Raw genomic sequence first — 17,665 nt, 5'->3', positions numbered from 1 at the left:
CTCTCCTTCCACCAAGTGGGTCCTGGGAATCAAACCCAAGATTATCAGGCTTAACAGCAAAGGCCTTTACCTACACTGAACCCCCACTGGCCCCTAAAGATAATTTTTAAATGAAGGCACATTTTGTTAGTGAGAATTAAAATGATTTAAAATGAAATTCTATCATATGAGTTTGTCTAATTAACATTTTCTTTTCTTTTATTATTTTCTACCAATTCTCAAAAAAAAAAATTAGAATCTCTGGGAAACTATTTTTCTGCTTTTGTTTCCAGAGTTACAATGTTATTAAAACCCAAATTCACAAAGAAGATTTTATATTTCTTTGGAATGCAAGTAAAATGCCATAATGAACATTTAAAATGAGGTGACTGAAGACAGTATACGAACCTGTTACTAACATTAGCTTGTAAACAAATGAAAATAAAGGAATGCACTCTTAATTGTCCCTGAGACACTACTGGACAAACCCAACTGCTCTTAATTATAACTAACCCAATCCTTCCCAAGTGCTGAACATGCTGAACCATTTTAACAATGACTAGTTAGTTGTCTCTGGAGTAAGCAGAGATCCTGAGTATACTAAATATACTCAAAATAAAAAATATAATAAGTTAAAAAAAGGGAAAAAAAATCATCATTGCACCTTTCCTATAATATCTCAAATCTGTCATGTTGAGTAAAATATTCCTTTTCTGATTGTGAAAACAGGTTGTAATTCTCAAACTCTACCCTGTATGTTTTGTCATAACTGTTAAATTGAAGCAGTAAGTTGATATGTTTACTAGTACATGTGGTGAGTTTGTTTTCAGCCCTATAGGGTTCTTAGTAGTCCTGGCTGTCCTGGATCTCGCTCTGTAGACCAGGCTGGCCTCAAACTCACAGAGATCTGCCTGCCTCTGCCTCTCAAGTGCTGGGATTAAAGGCACTGAGCCACTACTGCCCAACTACACATTCTGGTTTTTTATGAAATTAAAAATAAACTCAAAATGACACACACCTGTAATATCAGCAAGAGACTGACACAGGAACTCCAAGACCATCTTGGGCTACAAAGAGAGATCAAATCTCAAAATAAATGAATAGATAAATAAGTACAAGAAATCGAAGTTATTGGGGATGTTCCCCTCCAATTTCCAAATTTTTGTAACAAAATTTTATCATTCTTAAAATTAAAAAGCCAACAACAATAAAACTACATATCCCAGCATTCTAAAAAACTAAAGCAGGAAGATTACAAAATCCAGGTCAGTCTAGAAAACACAAGGAAACCCTTTCTCAAATAAATAAAGCATTCTTATACTACTTACAGCATTTGGGGCTTCTGGGTTTGATTTGGAATTTTTGTTGTTTGTGGTTTGGGTTTTGGCTTAAGACAGGGTTTTTCATATAACCCAGACTAACTAACTAGGAACTTGCCATGTAACCAAGAATGACCTTGAAATCCTGATCATCCTTCTGCCCCCACACTCAGCACTTAAACTTACAGATGTACACCAATACACTCAGTCTTTGTTTTGTTTCATTTTTTTAAGATAGCGTCTCACTATGCTTCTAAGACTGGCCTAGAACTTACTATGTAGACAAGGCTAGTCTCAAACCCATGATTTTCCAGTGTTAGCCTGCCAGAGTACATATTGGTTTTAGGTCATACAGTAGGATTTTGGTTTTTTTAAAGCAACAATTTACAAATCCTTCTGGTTTAAAGTACTTGTTGAAAGCCTGAGGACCTGAATTTGATCCCTAGAAGCACACAGTAGGAGAGAACCAATTCCTCAAAATTGAGATATATAGGCATCAAACTTGAACACACGGAAAATAAATACTTTTTAAAAAATTATTATAAAAATTAAATCTTGGCTGGGTGGGGAGACACACACCTTTATTAATCCCTGTACCCAGGAGGCAGAGACAGGAGACTCTAAGTTGGAGGCCATCCTGGTCTATGTATATGTAAGCTCAGGGCCAGCCAGTACTTCACAGTGAGAACCTGTTAAATAACAAAGCTGGACCATGGGTTTAGTTCAGTGGTAGAACACTGGACCCAACAAGCACACAGAGCCCTAAACCTTCAAAAAAAAAATCTCTATATACCAAAATAAGAAAACTTCAATTTAATCTGAATAATAAGTATTTAAGATAGTAATTATACCACATTTTGATAAAAATAAAAAGCTCATAATGAAGTGTACGATACACCCACAACCATATCCAGATACCAACAAAAGCACCCAAGATTTGCAAGTCACAGATTCTTCCTCAAGAAACTTACTACTGGGCTGGGCATTTTTAATCCCAACACCCAGTAGGCAAAGACAGGCAGATCTCTATGAGTTTGAGGCCAGCCTGGTCTACACAGCAAGTTCCAGACCAGCAAGAGCTACATAGTGAGATTGTCTCAAGAAGAAAAAAGAAACTTACCACCCAACTAAAACAAAGCATACACTTTTTTTTAAAGACATGAGTCAGACATGCTACACATCTAGTACACAAAAAAGTACAATGAAACGCCTTTAGTTTCATGCATCTTAGTTCCAATCTTAGATCTCAGTCAGGAATTGTATGTGCCTGTTCTTTCAGTATCTGGGAGGCTGAGGCAACAAAAATCTAGAGTTCAAGTCCAACCTTGGTACAGAGTCACAGTTAGGGGCTAAGTAACAACCAAACCACCCACCCACCACCAACAAAAACTTAGCTCTATCAACCACTTCTTGCTTTACATAAGTTACCTCCCCCATTTGTAAAATGAATTATTAACTGAAGTACCACTTCTGTCAAATAGGAAAAAAAGCAAAAGGAGCTAGGAGTAGTATTAGTAGGGACAGAGACATTAGAAGAAGAAATGGGGGGCTGGAGGGATGGCTCAGAGGTTAAGAGAAGTGGCCGCTCTTCCAGAGGTCCTGAGTTCAATTCCCAGCACCCACATGGTAGCTCACAGCCATCTATAATGAGATCTGGTGCCCTCTTCTGGCATGCAAGGATACATGAAGGCAGAATGTTGTATATGTAATAAATAAATAAATCTTAAAAAAAAAAAAAAAAGAAATGGACAGTTGAAAAAAATTGTTTTGTTTTTTAAACAGCATCTCTACTACGAAATCCAGGCTGGCCCCAACTCAAGAGTTCTGCCTGCCTCTGCCTCCAGGGTACTAGAATTCAAGGCAAGCAAAACTTTAAAAAGTTGTGCTAGCTAGTTTTATATCCATTTGATACAAGCTACAGTCATCTCAGAGAAGGGAACCTCAACTGAGAAAATGCCTCCATAAACTCTGGCTGCAGGCAAGCCTATAGGGCATTTTCTTAATTAGTATTGATGAGGGGGAGGGAGGTCACTGTGGGTGGGGTCACTCTTGGGCAGGTGGTCCTGGGTTTTATAAGAAAGCAGGCTGACCAAGCCAGTAAGCATCACTTCTCCATGGCCTCTGCATGAGCTCCTGCCTTCAGGATCCTGACTTCCTTCATTGATATGGAAGTGTAAACCAAATAAACCCCTTCCTTCCCAACTGGCTTTAAGTCATGGTGTTTCATCACAGCAATAGTAACCCTTAACTAAGACAGAATTTACTAGGCCAGGTATAGTGCACACCTTTATTCCCAGCATTTGGGAGGCTGTACCAGACTGATCTCTGTTAGATGCAGACCAGCAGGGCTGCATAGTGAGAGTCAATGAGCAAATACCCAGCAGTAGTATTCATAAGGCTCTGGGTTTGCTACAAAGTGCTCAAAAAGAAGACACAAAAATGTTACCTGTCTTTTCTATAATCTACCAAAAAAAAAAAAAAAAGGCAAAAATCAGATCTCTCTCATTCAAGTTCTCCCCTTTCCCCTAAATTGTTTTTAATTTTATATATGTACTGTATTTACATCACTTCCCAACTGGGCCACCTTTTTTTCCTCCAACCCCACCCAAGTCCAGTTCCTCCCCTCAAATTCATGGCCTCTTTTTATTACTACACACACACACACACACACACACACACACACACGTGTGTGTGTATATATATATGTGTGTGTGTGTGTGTGTATATATATATATATATATGAATGAATGAATAGATATGTAAATACAACGTGCTGAGTATGGCTCATATATATGTTTTTCGGGCTGGTGACTTGGTATTGGATAACCAATTAGGGGATTCATCCCTAGGAAAGACTAATTCTCCCTCTCTCTGCATTAACTGCCTGCAGCTCTTCATCTAGGAATATTTTGTTTTTTTCAGATAGAAGCTCTCTGTAGCCTAGGCTGATTTGCAGTTTACTTTGTTGCCATTCTGGTCTCAAATTCACAATAATCCTGTCTCAGATTCTCACGTGCTGGGATTAGCCTGAGCCTGAGCCGTCATGTTACTGTTTGAATTTCTCATCAAGAAAAGGAAAGTGAAAATTGAAAGGAGAAACAAGGCTGTGCCGTACTAAGTACTGTGGGAAAACCAACACATCATTGGGTATGATTTACAAAACAGAGTGTTAGAGCTGGAAAAGTAAGTAATAATGTTCAAACCCCCCTATTAAAATTTAAGCTCTACATTTTTTGTCTGTAAGCTTCAAAAATTATTATTTTGTTGTTGTTTGTTTGTTTGTTTGTTTGTTTTTTCTCTTTTTTGGGGGGCCTGCCACCCCGCTCCCAAATAAATTCACACATGAGGCTTAGTCTTACTTATGAATGCCCGGCCTTAGCTTGGCTTAGTTTCTAGCCAGCTTCCTTAACTTATCCCATCTGCCTTTTGCCCCTGGGCTTTTCTGGTTCTCTTACTTCTGTAAATCTTACTCTTGTTCCGTGGCTTGCTGTATAGCTGGGTGGTTGGCCCCTTAAGTAGTCCTCCTCCTCTGGCTCCTAGATCTTAGATCCCTCCTCCCAATTTCTCCATATATATATATCCTTTCTACCTGCCAGCTCTGCCTATCCTTTCTCCTGCCTTGCTATTGGTCAGTTCTTTATTAAACCATCAGGTGTTTTAGACAGGCATAGTAACACAGATTCACAGAGTTAAATAAATGCAACATAAACAAAAGTAACACACCGTAAAATAATATTCTACAACATTTTGTTTGTTAGTATAGTCTAAGATTATAATTTTTTGCAGATAGCAAATGTTCATCATTATTTGTTAGATAATTTTTAACCCACTTATTTTATGTGTATGGGTGTTTTACCTACAAGTACCTCTTAAGTGCAGTGCCTGAGGAGACCAGGAGATGGGGTCACACTCCCTGGAACTAGATTTATAGAGGGTTGTTAACCACCATATGGGTGCTGGGAATTGAACCAGGTTCTCCTAGAAGAGCAGCCAGTGCTCCTAACCAACATGGATCCATTTTTCAAGGCTAAGAGAGCAGATGTCTACAGGTTTTACTCAATGCAATATCTATTGGCAAAGCTGAAAATAACACTCATTTTCTTAATCTAGTATTCTATCATCTCTAGAAGGCAAAACTTAATTTTAATCTTTTGGTAAAGAAAGAGAGGAATGTTTGGCAGGCATTCAAAAGGGAAGGGAAGCATAAACTAAAACATTTTTCACATTTTTCTTCAATTTGTTATTTTTGTTTAAGTGATAAGGGCCAAAAAGCTAAAAAGCCAACCCCAATTCAGTGTGTTATACCTAATATTTAAAAAATTTGCAGAAGACAAGCATAGCATATTCACTTAATCCTAGCACCTGAGAGGCTGAGGCAAGCTGATCTCTGGTAAGTCCAGACCATCTCTGTCTACGGAGAACTCCCGAGTTCCAGGACAACCAGGGCTAGAGACCCCGTCTCAAACACACACACACACACACACACACACACACACACACACACACGTTTGCTCACTGAATGAGTAAATATAAATGAAGTGAACCTACTCCAAACTGATCATCTAATTGCCAGAGACAGAAACTAGTACTGATTAATCTTTAACCGTCAAAGCGCCCTTCAACAGTCTCACAGAGACACAGAGTTATCAATCACTTTCTTTCAAATGAACAACTGGAGAAAGAGATGAGTTTTAAAATGTCCTTTACTGGGCCCAGTGGCACACATCCATAATGCCAGCTTCTTGGGAGACTTGGGACAGAAGGATCACTTAAATCTAAGAGCCTGGGCCAGAATGAGCAATATAGCCAGACACTGCCTACCGTCCACAACACCTCTGCCCTGAAGAATCTCTCACTTGAGTTCACTTGTCTCTGACTCTTTTAGAAGAGTAGAAAAGAGAAATGGAAGGTAACATAAATAGATCAATAATGAATATGAAACCAGGCTACATCACTATCTGACTTGACTTAGTTCAAGCGGTTAAAAAAAATTTTTAAATAAAAAATTTGAGGAACTGAGAAGATGGTTCAGTAGGCAAAAACATTATGTAAGCATAAAGAGCAGAATTCAAATCCCCAGTACCCACATAAAAAGCCCAGCATGGCTGAGCATACCTGTAACCTCAGCACTGGAGAGCCAGTGCAAGCAGATCTCAAGAACTCACTGGCTAGCTGGCCCATCTAACCAAAATGGCAAGCTCTCATTCACTGAGAGACCTGCCTCAAAGAAGCAAGGCAGAAGTAATACAGGAAGACACCTGACATCCTCCTTTGGTTTCGGCATGCACTCCAACAGGCACATGCACCTGCACACTCACATGCATGCACCACACACATACAACACACACACACACACACACACACACACACACTTTTGTAAACAGTCTCAGTGCATTGCCTTGGCTTAACTATATGCTATGTAGCTCACACTAGTCTCAAACCATCAGTATTCCTTCTGCCCCCAACTCACAAGTAATGGGATTACAAGTATGTGCCAGCAGACCCAATTAATTTAACTTAAAAAAAAAAAAAATCTAACAGAGGTAGCTATAACTCTTATGAATTCGAGGCCTGCCTGGTCTACAGAGTTCCAGGCACCCAAGGCTACATAGTGCTACACACACACACACACACACACACACACACACACACACACAAATATAAAAAGCAGGGGCTGTAGAGATGACTTAGCTCAGGTTAAGAGCACTTGTTGCTCTTGCAGAGAACCCAAGTTCGGTTCCCAGTACTCACGGGGTGGTTCATCCACAACTCTAGTTCCCGAGGATTTGACACTCTTCCGACCAGGCATGCATGTGCCCATATGTACATATACACACGCAGACAAAACACTCATACACATTAATTAAATCTAAAAACCACAAGTTTACTAAGTTTTAAAGGAAGATGTAAATATTTAAAAACAGATTTTCTGTGCCTTTACAATATAATGCATCTTGGTATTGTAATATCAAAATATTCTAAATCGACTTATTTGACTTAATATGAATTCAAATGTGAGACACTAAAGGACAATTCCCCTTATTGATTCAGCATTCACTCTGGATACACGTCAACACCTAAATATATAACCACGAGAACATATGTAAATTGTCAAAGTGACTATAAAAGTGAGGGCCCGAAGCAAATTTCCAGAGATGAAAGATAGTAAACAGGAACCAGAAACAGTCCCATCCAAGGAGAAAATCCAGTAGGCACACAACCAAGACGAAGTTCTACAGAAGTCTTCACGGGAACAAAATCTTTGAGAGAGGGGAAACTGCCAGAATTAGCCAACAGAGTCAGAATACACCAGACTGCCAACAGGGATCATGTTTAAGGCAGGTCACTAACTAGACTCAGAAAGTCAACACCCAAAAGTCAATGTTTCCATTCCTCAAATGTGAGTTTCAGAAGGACCGTTCCAAACACATTCATGACCAAGACAAAACCAGCTAAAAGCTTCATCCTAAAAATGCTTCCCTGTTATCTGCTGATCAAAACACAATGACCCAGGGGAAATACATTTGGAAATGTAAAGTGTCGTTTATGAGGCTATTCCTGTAGACCTGAAGAGATGTGTGTATGTGTGTCTGAGAAAGAGGAAGGGGGGGGGGAAAGACATACGGTATATATAAAATCACTTTGCTGGGGATATGGCTTTGTTGGTAGAGTGCCTGCCTAATGCCTGCCTAGCCGGCATGAAGCCCTGGGTTTGATTTTCGGCAATAAATAAATAGTATATATAGTGGTCCAGCCTAAAATCCCGGCACTTGGGAGATGGAGGCAGAATGATCCGAAGTTCAAGGTCATTCGTGACTACATAGTGAGTTCAAAGCCAGCCTGGTCTACATGAAACCCTGTTTCAAAAATAAGTAAGTAAATAAAAATCTCCATCCTGGTTCCTGGAGGAAATACTTTTTTCTCTCTACCCCAAAATGCTAGGGGAAAAAAAGACACCTCAAGACCTCTTTATGATAACACAGAAGGAGTCTACTGTTCAAACACATGCCCTACCTTAAGTGTAAAGCTTAAGTACAGGCAAATCTAGGCCGAGGAGACAAGATGGCAGGGAGCTATCACAGGGCAGGCTCTAGGCTGAGGTGGTCACAGCCACCAGCTCCGGGGAAGGCAAACTTCTGGAGAGTGAAGATGGATTTCCGCAATGGCAGGTGTGTGGCACCTCGTCCTTCTGGACGTCTTGAGATGACTGCACTAGGGCTTTAAAGACACGGAGAACTCTGGGCTCTCCCGAGTGAATGATGATGTTCAGAGGTTTCCCATAAAACTCCAGGATGGGGCTCGGGAGGGAGGGAGAAGAGTCAGAGAGAGAGAGAGAGAAAAAAAAAAAAAAAAAAACAGCTTTCGGCAGAAACCGTCCTAGGACAAAGTTATCTTCCCAGTACCGGGGATCCCGGCAGCGAGGCGGACGGAGCCGCCCCACCTGCTGAAGGCTGACGCTGTAACCTCCCAGGACGGCGATCTGAGACCGGCCCTCGCGGGTGGGAAAGTCTGCAAAGGGGGTCTGAGCACAAGTTAACCTGCCCAGGGGGGAAAGGCGCGAGCAGGGCAAGCACCTGGGCACGGGTACGACTTCTCAAAGTGAGGCTGACTCGGGGGGGATCTGGGGGAAACTCGGCGGCGGTCACTCCCGCCCGCCCGAGCTGAGCAAAGCCGAGGGACCCTGCTCCGTCGAGGGCGAGCCTCGCACCGCGCGAGCCCCACGGGAGCTCACCTGGCGGCCCGTCAGGCCCGTAGAGAAACTTCCCGAGCGGGTGAGCGCTGCCGAGCCCGGGAGGAGAGCGGCGCGGGGACCCGCGGAGACGGCGGGGTGGGAGCTGCGCGGGGCGGAACCGAGCGCCCGGGGACCCGAGAACCCGGGGTGGGGGCGCGGCGGCCGCGGCTCCGGGCTCGGGGCTCCGGACTCCCGGTTCGGGATGGCGCCCGCGCTCCTCACACGCGCTCCCGCCGTGCGGCCCGAGGGCGGCCGCCGCCGCGCCAGCGCCCGAGAGCGGTGGGGGAGGGCCGGGGAACCCCGGCGGGTCGAGCCGGGCAGACCGGCGGCGGGCGGCGTTACCTGTGTCAGGGAGAGCTGGACTGCCGCAGCCATGGTGTTTCCATCATGCACGGGAGGGGAAGGAAGGACGGACGGACGGGGCCCCGGGGCGGGAAGGAGGCGGAGGGACAGGCCGTAGGCGAGGCCGGCGGCCGGGCGTCTCCCCCGAACTTCGACAACTTCCCTCCTCACGCCGCCCCGCCCCGCCCCACCGGCCCCACAGGCCGCGGCGGCGCGCAAAGCCCGGCGCGGGAGTCGGAGGCGCGGAACCAGGCCCTGACCCCGGCCGCCCTGGAAAACCCGGTGCGGATGGAGCACCGGGGCGGACTGGAGGCGGAGGCGGCGCCACAGAGACCCGAGGAGTGTAGGCAGAACGCGCACCTTTCCGGGCTGCCGGTTCTGAAAAGTGCGGGAAAAGAGACCCATGCCCAGGTGGGTTGTGGGAACTACAGGAGTAATGGTACTGAGTAATGACAGCAATGGTGTCGAAATGATAATATTAAATGATACTGATTTATATGTGATGGGCTCTGCGCTCCATGCTTTATTGTTGTTTGTTTGCTTTTGAGACAGGATGTCTCTGTATGTAGCCTTAGCTGTCCTGGAGCTCACTATATAGACCAGGCTGGCCTCGAATTCACAAAGATCCGCCTGCTCTGCCTCCAAAGTGTGGGGTTAAAGGCGTGAGCCACCACCGCCCCTCTTTAAAAAAAATTGCATGACTAGGGAATTTAAAACAGAAGAAGCTATACAAATGAGGAAGATGAAACCCTGCTGGGTATGGTGGCACACATTCCTTTAATCTATCTCTGTGAGCTTCCCTATGGCCTGGTCTATGTAAGTCCAGAACAGCCAAGAATATACATAGGTGATACATATGAAACCCTGTCTGAAATTAATAGAAAAGGAATGCATCACTCACACACACACACACACACACACACACACACACACACACACACACAGAGTCTCTTACCCAAAGTCCAACAGCTGACTAGAAAGCCAGATTACAGTTTAACTCCAAAAGCCTTTCCACCTGCTGTCAAATTGAAAATGAAGGCATGTAAATCCTTCCCTCCTAAAGACAAAATCCAGGGAGCAGGAGAGACTACTTCCCCTGCCTGCTGCCTGCCTCTCCTGGATTGTTCAGTAAAAGAGCATGTGTAGGACCACAGTGCAGTTCAGTGGTACAGTGTGTGCACAAAGCCCTAGGTCCCATCCCAAAATTTACTTCTTGGCAAAAGTATCTCCTCTCCAAACCAGTGTACACACTCTTTTTGTTAATGTCTCTACAGAAGGAAGTCAGCATTCCCCTAATGACTTGTTTGTGTAGGTCTACACCCCCACACACACACCAAGAGCTCCTCAATGACAAGAATTTTTTTGATATATGTATTTTAACATCATAACATTATAGTATATACTTAATAAAGGCCTTCATCCTGCCTATATTGAACACCATACACCTTACACTTTCTCATGTTACCACCTTTAATGGAATAACCAATCACTTACTTGAAATTTTCATCGGCAAAGGCTCAGTGTCTCAGTTAGGGTTTCTTTTTCTGTGATGAAACACCATGACCAAAAAGCAAGTTGGAGAAAAAAAAAAAGGTTTATTTGGTTTACACTTCCACATTGCTGTTCATTGTTGAAGGAAGTCAGGACAGGAACTCAAGCAGGGCAGGAACCTGGAGGCGGGAGCTGATGCAGAGGCCATGGAAGGTGCTGCTTACCGGCTTGCTACCCATGGCTTGCTCAGCCTACTTTCTTATAGTACCCAGGACCACCAGCGCAGAGATGGGCCCTCTCTTATCAATCACTAAATAATAAAATGCCCTATAGTGAGATCTCATGGAGGCATTTTCTCAAGTGAGGTTTCCTCATTTCAGATAACTCTATTTGTATCAAATTAATGTAAAACTAGCCAGCATACTCAGTTTGTATGCAGCCTACTTCAGGAAGCCTTCTAGAAGTCTGCATACCACCTTTAGTTACTCTGGTGTGACTTTATACTCTGCCTTTTTAATTGAGTAGTGTGTGTGTGTGTGTGTGTGTGTGTGTGTGTGTGTGTGTGTGTGTGTGTAAGTCTGGGGATTGGAGGAGAGGTAGGCTCTCTCCTTCCACCATGGGGGTCTCGGGGAAGGAACTCAGACTGGCAGTCTTGGTACCCATTGCTCTTATCTACTAAGCTGCTTCTCAGGCCACTTCTCTACCTTGTTCTAAGAGTTAGCTGAGGGCCTGTCTGCGTCTCACTGGCCTGTAAAATCCTTAAAGACTGACTCCATACTGCATCTTCCTCAGACTTGAAGTACCCAGCCTCAATATGTCTTTGCCTAGATTGTTCTTCCTTTCTCAGTCATGGTTGTTTCCAGGACAAATACCAACTGTGAAAACCAAAAAGTCTGTCACTCCCACAGCTGTTATCATTATAATAGAATTCCTCAATATACTGAGACAGTTGCAAAGACCCAAGGTATAGTTAGCTCCACTTCCGTTTTTAGACTTTTTCTTCTATCACAGGCAAAAACCAAAGAGCCTCAAGAACTCCTGACTCTACCCAGACTCCTCTGACTTGGTCCAGCCTCAGAGAGCAAGTTATACAGGTCTGATGAGCAACCACTTAGTCAGGAGTGTCTCCTTTGACCTCTTTTTGCTATTATTCCTTTTAGCTCAAGGGAGAAGAGGAGAAACTATCCCCGCTTTGAAACTTCAGTTATAACCCAACTGATGTTTCTTTTGGCATCTTCTACTTCACATTATTAAGTTTGAAATAAAACTTCACCAAAAAAAAAGAAAAGAAAAACTCTAAAAGGAAGCAATTACCACATTCATTTCATAAATAAGGTACTCAGTGTCACAGAGGTCAAGTAATTTGCCCAAGGTTATGTGGTTAATAGCCAAAGCAGTTGATATATCAAAAAAAAATTTAGGCATCAAAATCATTGAGGTGTAATCAAGGAATCACTTACTAGTTATAGATTTTAGGGGGGCTGTGAAGTGATGTATGAAAAATGCTTAGAAAAATGCTTAAAGTTGCCAATACCCAAATTAAGTTCGGAAATCTGAAAGTCATGGAGCATTTTGTGTTTGAGAACAGCTGGAAGGGGAGGACTCTTGAAAGTTGTCCTCTGACCTGCACGTGCACATCATAGCAGGTTAGGGGAATAAAAGAGACTATTACTATGCATTTGCTTTAAGTGAAAAAACGAAACCTCATATTTATATAGTACTGCTTTAACAATTTGTCCTTATTTGCAAAATCTAGCACAACTAACTCCTAATATCTAACAGTACCTTATAAAAGTTTGTTGAACTAAACTAAACATAAAATCTCAGGTATACCTGTGGGAGACCCATTCCCACTTTTTCACCAGGGTTCTCTTGAGTAGGGAGAAGTGAGAAATATTTAGATAGAAATATAGAGGCGAGAGGGACAGATAGAAACACAGGACAGCCTCTGCAGGGCCTGGGTCAAAACCCACCAGCTCCTTCTGTCTCTTCTAAAGGGCTGTTTAGAGAAATGCCAAGGGGTGGAGCAAAAGACCTCCCCCTAGCACAGCCAAGTGCAAACCCTTCCAAACACCTGGTAACCACGCAAGTGATCAATCCATCCCCTTAAGCTGCCCTGCTGGATGAAGCAAGCTCAGATCTCACTAGGAAGCCTCTGTAGGCTCCCACATATACCTATCTGTATCTTCAATTTAGGCCCATTTGACAGATAAGAACATTGAGAGGCTGGCGAGATGGCTCAGTTGGTAAAGTGCAAGCGTGAAGACCTGAATTCAATCCTCACCACCCATGCAAAAGAAAAAAAAAAAAAAAAAAAGGAAAAAGAAAACCCAAGTGAAGTGGCTGGCATGCCCCTATAATCCTATCACTGGAGAAGCAAATACAGAAGGATCCTCTAGGCTTGATGGCCTGCCAATCTAGAGAAATGGGTGCACTCCAACTCAATGAGGAATCTTCTCTCAGAAATAAGGTCAGGTACCCTGCATCAGCCTTGTCCTCTACAAGCACATGTGTAAGGGCACAGAAGCACTTTGGGTCTTCATGTAAGAAAAATATGCTCTGAGGCTATAGCTAAGTAGTATGCACAAGGTCTATGATTCAATCCAAAAGAAAAAAAATGAAGAGAGGAAGGAGGGAAGGATGGGAGGAAGAATGAAAAGAAGGAAAGAGAAGGAAGGCACACCTAGGGAAGGAAGACTGCCTTAAATTTCTTAGATAGGAATTGCTCCAAGTCCCTTTGGGAGCACCAACAATTTATAGTGGCTTCCCCACTCATGAGCTCTGGTTTCAATTACTAGCGTGTAGTAGGAGATGGGAGCAGTCTGTAGGGATAGCACTGATGGGCCAAACTCCCAAGGCCCAACTTCTGAGAATGGATTTTTTTTTTAATGACATACCAATGATAATTTGCAAATGTGTGTCCCAGATCTCATCAAAGCACTGGGTCACATCCCAAATCTATTTTAGGAAGACAAAATATAGCTAATGGAAGATATATTATGATCTAATTCATTGTAACAGGAATGAGCTACATAGGGCAGACAAAAAGACTTATTTTTTAGGGCAGCTTAATGTCTCTCAGGCTCTAAGCTTCAAATTCCTGGCATGTACTTCTGATATAATAATAAACACTTTATACAGATGGAATAAAAATTAGATACCATGCGTAAATGGCCTATGAAAGAGACTGGCCTGGACTCTATGTATCTTCAGTAACTGATATTTATGCAATGCATTATGTAAGGTCACCACTTAGCTCCCTGCTTTTCAGTCAACCGTCTAATTACTAAATGGGTTTGTAGCTCTATTAGTTACAAGAAGGCAGAGGGGCTGTCTTGAACACCTGACACACGTATCCCTGTCATTAAAATGTTCCCCAAGAACTGAAGTCGTGTCTGATGACTATAATCTCGGTACTAAGAATCAAACTTGTTTTTCCAACAACCTAAGGATTGCTTTTACCTTACTGTACAGAAGAGAAACTTGTTCAAGTTCATAACTCACAGGTCTTCCAATTCGAACCTGATTTCTTTAATAACGTGCATTGTTAGCATCCTGGAGAAATAGCCCCCACGAAGACTGCAGAAACTGGAATTCTGAGCATAGACAGGTGAACGTGAAACATGGATTTGTGAAAGACTTGGGATGAGCCTGAAGAGGAGCTCTCAAATCAGGCAACTTTGCCGTTGCTTATCTGTGCTGTTCTAACTTTCCCGTTCCCGAACCTGTCCCTGAAGGAAAGCTTTACTACTTCTGTTTCTTCGCCTCCCGATTTGGAAAGCAGATGTCATAGCAGCCTTTCATGAACACTACACATTTGTGACGTCAGCATCCACGAAGCTGAGAAATGCAGGGTAATGGAAGCTGTGAGGGAGGCTATGAGGAACTCTGAATATACAAAGAGCCGGTTTATGTGCATGAATCTTTGTGAGGGGCCTTCCACATAAATGGTGCTATGCTTTAAAACAAAGTTGTACTGCGATTGTCATGGTAATGCAGAGCTCAGGCTTCCAAGCCACTGGCTTCGTAACTATAGCTCAGCATTGTCCAGAATTACCCAGGGCAAAAAGAATGTGTGAGACTATACAATAATAGCAATTGTGCTACTCAAATAACGGTCCCTGTACCAGGGTCTGAGCCATGAAAAGGACAAACAGCAAAAGACTTTTAAATGCCATAGACACCCAGGGTGTCATAAGACAATTCAAAATTGTTATCACCAATCCTTCAGTACAATGGGATGTCCTGGGAACAGCTGGATTTAGAGCTGGGAAAACCCAACCAGGTCCGTTCTTCAATCTATAACTTCTTATTTTTAGAACTTTGGACAAGGCAATGAGTGATACCAAGCCATGGCTGCCTCCTCTGCAAATTGAAGGTCATATACCTACTTGATTATAATATTATGACGACTGAGGTTACATTTAAAAGTCTGGTGCCTGACATGCAGCAGACCCTGTATTCATTAGTGTTAGCTTTCTTGCCTACTGAAGAATAGTCAAGGTTTTGAGAGCAACCTGGACTAAAACACAAAATCATTTTTAAGGTTTTCAAAAGCCTACTTAATGATTTTTTTCATAATTTTTTCATCTATTAGTAATATTTATTTGAATACTCTTGAGTAAGAGAAATTATTCAGTTGTTGTTCCCAAAGTGACATTGGCTCTTAGTGAGAAATCAGCTGCAGTTTTATGCTTGCCCTATTTCCTTCCTTTCATTTCCCTCTCTTATGTAAGGTCCTAGAAACCACAAGAAATCAAAAAGAGTACCCTGGGAAAGAAAATATTTGTACTCGTGGCTGCAGGTCCTTTCATCTACAGATTTCAAAGCTTTTTCTCCATAAGTAATTACTAGCCCTGCTCAACATGTGTGAATGCTGAGCCACCATCAAATGAAGAAGCTTGTCTTCAATCACAAGGCAAGTCAGAGGACAGGCTACAAACAGAACAAAGCTGTCTGGCTTGCCGGCTTTGGGCTCTAAAGTAGGACACATGAGAATCAACAAAAGCTTCAAGTGCTGAGGGCAAAAGTTTGAAGAGGGCCCGGGATGTGGCTCAGTTGGTAGAGTGCTTGCCTAGCATGCATGAAGCCCCAGGCTGGACCATCATAAGAACTGTGTGAAACTGGGCACAGTGGGATAGACCAACTGGGACGTGAGCTCAAGAGCATCAGAAGTTCAAGCACGCATCCTCAGTGACATAGAGTCCCAAGTCAGCCTGTGATACATCTGACCCTGTCTTAAAAAGAAAAGGAGAGAGAGGGGGAGGGAGGAAGAGAGAAAGAGGGAGGGAGGGAGAAAAGGAAGGAAGAGAGACAAGTTTTGAGAGTTTGGGGTGTTTCTGATTCTGTACCTTTGAGTCAGTGCAGTGAGAAAAGTTTCAGAATCAAGCCTGACTTCAAATCTCAGCTCAGTCCCTTACTGTCTATAACCTTGGTCAAATCACAAATGAGGATATTCTTCTCGGGGTTCAGGGGAAACCTCAGTGACTTCTGTGAAAGAGCTGAGCTCAGTGTCAGGTGCTTTGCAAATGATGATAATGTTGGACCATGTAGCTGGGAAAAAAAATGAAAACATCTTTCTTAAATACACATAATGAAAATAGACAACTCTTTCAGTGAAAGATCTTTTAAAGCCATAATCACTGTTGTGTCTTAGCTTAAAACCATGACTGTACATTGACTATCTCACATTAGAACACAGATAGAGGATGCTTTGTTCGGGCTCCTGGTTCTTTTCTCCCTGGAATTCTATGCTTTTTCTCACAGCCTAAGCCCAGTCTATCAGCGAATTCTGGTGACTAAATCTCCAGTATGTACCCGAAGCTCTAACTTTATTTTCACAGTCCATCCATGTGTGCTAGCTTCTCCCTCTTTCCCTGGCTGCCTTCTTCCTCCTGGACCAGCATCTTAACTAATGCCCCCTCCTGTGCTCACTCTCTTCGCCACACCATGATCTTCTGAAAATATAATTCTGATCTTATAATTTCCCTGTTTAAAACCTACAGGGAGATGGACTTGAGAAATGGCTCGACTGTTAAGAACATTTACTGCTTTTCCAGGAGGCCCAAGTTTGATCCCTAGCACCCACATCAGGTAGCTCATAGTCATCTGTAACTCCATTTCCAAAGGATCTGACAGCCTCTTCTGGCCTCCACCATGTATATAGTACACTTACATGTGTAGACAAAACATTCATACACACGAAATTAATAGATCCTTAAACAAACCAGCAGAAAACAAACCCTAGGGCTGGAGCGATGGCTCAGCAGTTAAGAATACTGGCTGCTCTTCCAGAAGACCCAGGTTAGGTCCTGACAATTCCCAGAATGGACTCCAGTCTCAGGGGTATCTGACGTTATCTTCTGGCCTCCAAAGACACTGAATGCACATGATTCACAGACATACATGCAGGCAAAAGACACATTCACAAAAAAAATAAACATTTTTTAAATAATAAACAGGGACCTCTCATCAACCTTGTAATCCATGGTTTGTTTATATGAGGGCCAAGTCTTTGGAGGTAAAGGACATGTCTACAAGGTACAAAAGAGCATATGATTCTGGCTGGGCTGAGATGTTTGATAAAATAAAACATAGTGTATATGAAAGAGAGAAAAACTCCCAGAGGATAAAAGAGGAACTAGAAAATAACCCAAACAGAATCAGGAGTAAGCTGGGACAGGCTTAAGAGAATCGGGTCTCTAGAGATTCTGGTTTATTAAAATTAAACCAGATAAGCAAAAATCACCACTGGGAGCAAAAGGGATCCCTACTGCTTTATGTTGCTGGCGTTTTCAAATCT

At 42.9% G+C, this 17,665-nt stretch overlaps 1 protein-coding gene across 4 annotated transcripts in view; it reads right to left on the bottom strand.

Moving 5' to 3' along the window:
- Positions 1 to 9,538, bottom strand: part of Eps15 (epidermal growth factor receptor pathway substrate 15) — a 108,809-nt gene extending 99,271 nt beyond the window's left edge. For 2 of the 4 annotated variants that reach the window (XM_037202793.1, XM_037202795.1), the window contains exon 1: positions 9,373 to 9,453. In XM_037202793.1, coding sequence (XP_037058688.1) covers positions 9,373 to 9,405 — 33 coding nt within the window. In that variant the 5' untranslated portion in view covers positions 9,406 to 9,453. Of the gene's footprint in view, positions 1 to 9,372 lie in introns of all 4 variants that reach the window. The other 2 variants (XM_028888878.1, XM_037202794.1) reach the window with 2 other exon arrangements.
- Positions 9,539 to 17,665: the final 8,127 nt, after the last annotated feature.

Source organism: Peromyscus leucopus, chromosome 2 (assembly GCF_004664715.2).
Source record: "Peromyscus leucopus breed LL Stock chromosome 2, UCI_PerLeu_2.1, whole genome shotgun sequence".
NCBI classification, from domain to species: domain Eukaryota; kingdom Metazoa; phylum Chordata; class Mammalia; order Rodentia; family Cricetidae; genus Peromyscus; species Peromyscus leucopus.
This window is presented reverse-complemented; position numbering and strand designations above follow the sequence as displayed.